General features: G+C 55.8%; 1 protein-coding gene across 1 annotated transcript in view; it reads right to left on the minus strand.

Annotated features, from left to right (window-relative positions):
- LOC104620311 (lymphocyte-specific protein 1-like) overlaps positions 1 to 866 on the minus strand; it is a gene marked incomplete at its 5' end in the record, with an annotated part of 24,583 nt that extends 23,717 nt beyond the window's left edge. The window contains 2 exon segments of the mRNA XM_010286491.1: positions 734 to 823; positions 825 to 866. Coding sequence (XP_010284793.1) covers positions 734 to 823; positions 825 to 866 — 132 coding nt within the window.
- Positions 867 to 4,422: the final 3,556 nt, after the last annotated feature.

Below are 4,422 nucleotides of genomic sequence, written 5' to 3' on the forward strand. Positions count from 1 at the left end.
CATGGACATGGGGAGGCTGTGGTGGGATGCCGCGGTGGGATGATGGGGACATGACTGGTCATCCTACCCCTTCTCCAGGGATTTCCTCTCTGACAGCAGATAGCTCAGCATCTCCATAAATGCCTCCTGAGCTATTTTCATTTAGGACCTGCCCCATTAAAGCATCGGGTTAACTTTAACCCTTGGAGCTGTGAACTGCACCAGCTCAGGAGCTCCTCCATGCTCCCCACCGCCAGGGCAGCATCCCCCGAGGGAGGATCGGGGGCCTGGCCAGGAGAGGTGATGGCTCGCGCGGCCACCAGCGCCGTGATCTGGCTGGGGTTGTGCGTTACATCCTCAGGCACGTGTCTGTCTTCGCACCTATCAGGAACTTCCATTAGTTTTGGCACAGGTTGGCTCACAAGCTGAAATCTAAGCAGGCACTGCAATCCCTGGCGATGGGAACTCCCTGCCTCAGCTCAGCCCTACCCAAACTGTCCTAGTTTAAACTCTCAGGGCAGTAAAACACCCTGCCTCCAGCCAAAAAAAGAGCAAAGCAGGGATTCTGTCTTTTTCTGCGCAAACTAGAAACACACTATTTGTTAGTCTGGGCTAAATCCCCCAACGCAAACCTATTAGGGAACTTCCCCATCTCCCCAAACCACCCCGAACAACAGAGGCACCCACTGCAGGGATGCAGGAGGGTTTTGCTGCAAGGATGTTGCTGAAGGATTTATCCACAGGTATTTCTTACTGGTTTTCCTGTGCTGAACCCGCACTCTCCAAGCAGGAGCCGCTGCCATTCAAGCCCTCTTCTGCCTGGGACCTCAGCTGCTTAAAAAATCGCCGCCTCCTCCTCATCTTCCACGCTCCACTGCGCCGTCAGCCTGCCAAGCCAGAGAGAAAACCCATCCTTTAACACTGTCAGGCAGCCCCTGCGAAACCTGGCCATAATCCCCCAAGGTGCCTGGGCTCCCCTCAGCAAGTGGGGGGCTCCTGCAGAGGACCGCTCCCACCATGAGAGGTGGTCCTCAAAGCAGCATCCCTGCCTCCATCGGCACGGCTCCCCGGCAGCACTTACCAATGTGCAAGGATAAGGAGAGAAAACCCATCCTTTAACACTGTCAGGCAGCCCCTGCGAAACCTGGCCATAATCCCCCAAGGTGCCTGGGCTCCCCTCAGCAAGTGGGGGGCTCCTGCAGAGGACCGCTCCCACCATGAGAGGTGGTCCTCAAAGCAGCATCCCTGCCTCCATCGGCACGGCTCCCCGGCAGCACTTACCAATGTGCAAGGATAAGGTGGGACACACAGACTGGCACAGGGTGTGCAGGAGAGCACCCAACCCCGAGCAAGGTGTGGTACGTATCCCACTCCTCCCAGACCAGCCACCTCCCCGTGGGCTGGAAGCCCACTGGGAAGCACCATTCCCTGCAAAGCAGCTTTGCACCCCAGGAGGTGTTAGTAATGGGTCTTGCAGTGCTGCAAGAAATCCCACCCCCCCATCTCAAGCTTTGGCCCAGGGAGGGTGAGGTCTGCACCCTGGGGGTGAGTTTCCTTAAGCAGCTGAGCTGCTCTTGCCTGACCGGGAGCAGAGGGAACAGCAGTGGAGGGCCGTGGCTGTGTCCTGCTCTGTCCTGCCGAGCTTCCTTCCTCTCCTGCAGAGAAGAAAAACCTGCCCTGGCGTCTCCCAGACGTCTCAGCTGCTGGATAATAATGCCTCTGTCAGCAGAACAGCCTCTCACATCCCTGAGGAAGTGATAAGGTGGCTGCCACATTCCTCCTCCGGTGATAACGCCTGTCTCCATGTGGGATCGGCTCCTGCTCCACTGCCGGCAGCACTGGCCAGGACACAGGCAGAAAGGGACGAGCCGCGGTGGCAGGGTCACCGCTCACCCAAAGGGCCTGCAATAGCAGCCAGAGCAGGGCAGATCTGGCTCGTGGTACCCAGGGCAGGTGCTGGAGCAGATGCTGGGGCAGGTGCTCCCTCACCCCACTCGCCCCTGGCTCGGCCAGATCCAAAACAGACCATGAAGGCTGTTTCGCCTGGCTTTTGCGAGCCTATTTACAGAAATGCTCTTGTGGAAGGCACATACACAGAAGTCAGAAAGGTGATCTCCCACCAGCAGCAGGACCCAGCCCTGACCTACGCCTCCCCCGCCTTTGGGCACACCTCAAGGACTGCAGTCCCTACAGGGTGAACCTGCTCAATAGGAGATACGGTGCAACACCAGTTCAGACTGGGGCAAAGAGCCTGTGGAAAGAAAAAGGAAAAAAAAAAAAACCAAAAATGCCTTAGTTGAGACTTGTTTCAGCCCAGTTTCAGTGAACAAGGAGCAGGTTTCAGCTGACCCCAGAAGTGCCACCCTGCCAGCCTTCTTGGCTTTGCCCACAGCTGGACCACGAACCATGCGAGAGGGCCTCACTTCACCAAGGGCCTCACTAAGATGCTGTTTTCACTTGAGATTCAGGGCAGATCCCCCCCCCTCCTAGCAAAGGAAAGGAAAAAAAGTTGGGATTGAGACATTTTGTTCAAGAAAAATTTGGCTTGTCCTATTACACTATGAACCTTGTCAGCCTTTCCAGGGGAGACTCACTCAGAGCCTATTTTACTCTGCAGCACCAGCAGGACCGCTGAGCTGAGCCCCAGTAGCATCCCTTTGCCGAGTGGTCCCACCGCCACCCTGGCAGGAAGCTGGGGGGTGACCCCGCACCCCTGCCCTCCCAAACTCCTACCTCCCCTGCGGCAGCACCGGCAGGATGCATCGAGCCCACCCATCCCGGCCGAGCCCATGGGGGAGCAGGGAATGAAGCAGATCCCAGGACTTGACTAAGAGACCACTCTGCTGCCGTGTAATTACTGCCTGCCTTATTTAGGGTGGGGTCTTTTTGCAAGCCCCAAATTCAGCCACCCTTTCCCCTTCTCCCCCCACCCCTGTCACCCCTTGCCACCTTGCTCTCCATGGGGAGCAAAGCAGACCCGGACCAGAGCCCGGGCTCCCCTCCTCCCTTCCCTACTCGTCCCACACTCCTGTTTATTGTTTTCCCCCAGGTTCCCATAGAAACCCTTGTCTGTGGGCCTGGCAGGAAGCCACCGTGTTGTTGTGTTGGGTTTTTTTTTTTTTAATATATAAATGAAGTCATTCATTAAACTCTGCCATGATCTCCCTCCCTTGTGCGACAGCTCCAGATAGTCTCCGATTCGGAAAGGCTCTTAACCCCCTCTCACCCACATCGCCCCAGTTACGAGAGGCAAGGTCCACATTTACGCCAGAACAAACCAGATTTCGATTTAATTCCTTCACCCCCTCCTCCAGCTCCTTGGGAAGCCGCTGCAGAGGCGGCGCTGCACCAACCCCCCGGCTTAGCCGGGGCACCTGGGGGAGCCCGGAGGGGGTCCCCTCCAAACCACGCGAGCTTTCCGTGGTGCGAGAGCAACGCTGGTTGCCAGCCCTCTCCCCTTCCCAGTTGGATGTGACTAACTCTCTCCCCATGACCTCACCGGCTCGCTATTCTGTCCCTGCATCCTCCAAACAGGCTGAGGACAGAGCCGGGGGCGACCGTTTTGGGGAGAAGGATTTTTCTGCAAAAGCAGAAAATATCTTTCCCGGCTCCCTTTGTGGCAGAGCAAACCAGCCTCTGAGCTGCCCAGCACCGCGTGGCTCAGCCGCGCTGAGCATCGTGGCGGGGCTGCGATGCTGGGAGCTCCGTGCCTGCCCCTCTCAGCAACAAGGGCTGTGGGTAAAGCCCCCACCAAGCCCTGGGTTCAGAAATATCAGCACCCTCCAGCAAACACCTAAAACTAGTTTATTAGTGGATTCAGGGCTGTCTCTCATGCTCAAACAGGCTGGTGGCGGAGCAAGGTTTAATAAGCGATTCTTTGGGGTTCAGTAGTCACACGGACAAGCAGAGGGAAAAGGATGATTCTTTTTTGACTGACCTAGCAGCACAAATATTTGTCTTCAGTAAAAAACAAACAAAGAAAAACCCCAAACAGATGAGAAACTAAACCTTGCCAAAGTCCTTGCATTTGGGTTAGCTACAAGGGTTTGTTGGACCGCAGACTGAATGTGCCATTTCAATTTGGACGAGCCCAAGTGTGAGGAGGGGGTCAGCTGTTAAATTGCCTTTCAAAGCAAAAAGGTGGAAAGATTTAATTTCCAAACGGTTCTGTTTTCTAAGAAGGGGCCGCGGTCTCCCGTTTGCTCTAATTGCTCACCATCACATTCAGTAATTCAATGTCCTTGGCCCACAGTGGTATTGCACGACCATCTTTCCCATTTCTAGAAATAATTACCTGGCTCTTCAGGATTGGGCTGATACCACGTACCTCTGCCTTCACCTCCAGCCAGCACTTTCCCAGGTCGGTCCCAGGCTGGGGAAGTTTTGGGAAGAAGCAGGCTCATAGCTGCTGGTGGGACTGAGAGCTCCCCACTTCATTTCACC

Source organism: Phaethon lepturus, unplaced genomic scaffold (genome assembly GCF_000687285.1).
Source record: "Phaethon lepturus isolate BGI_N335 unplaced genomic scaffold, ASM68728v1 scaffold25834, whole genome shotgun sequence".
Lineage (NCBI taxonomy): Eukaryota > Metazoa > Chordata > Aves > Phaethontiformes > Phaethontidae > Phaethon > Phaethon lepturus.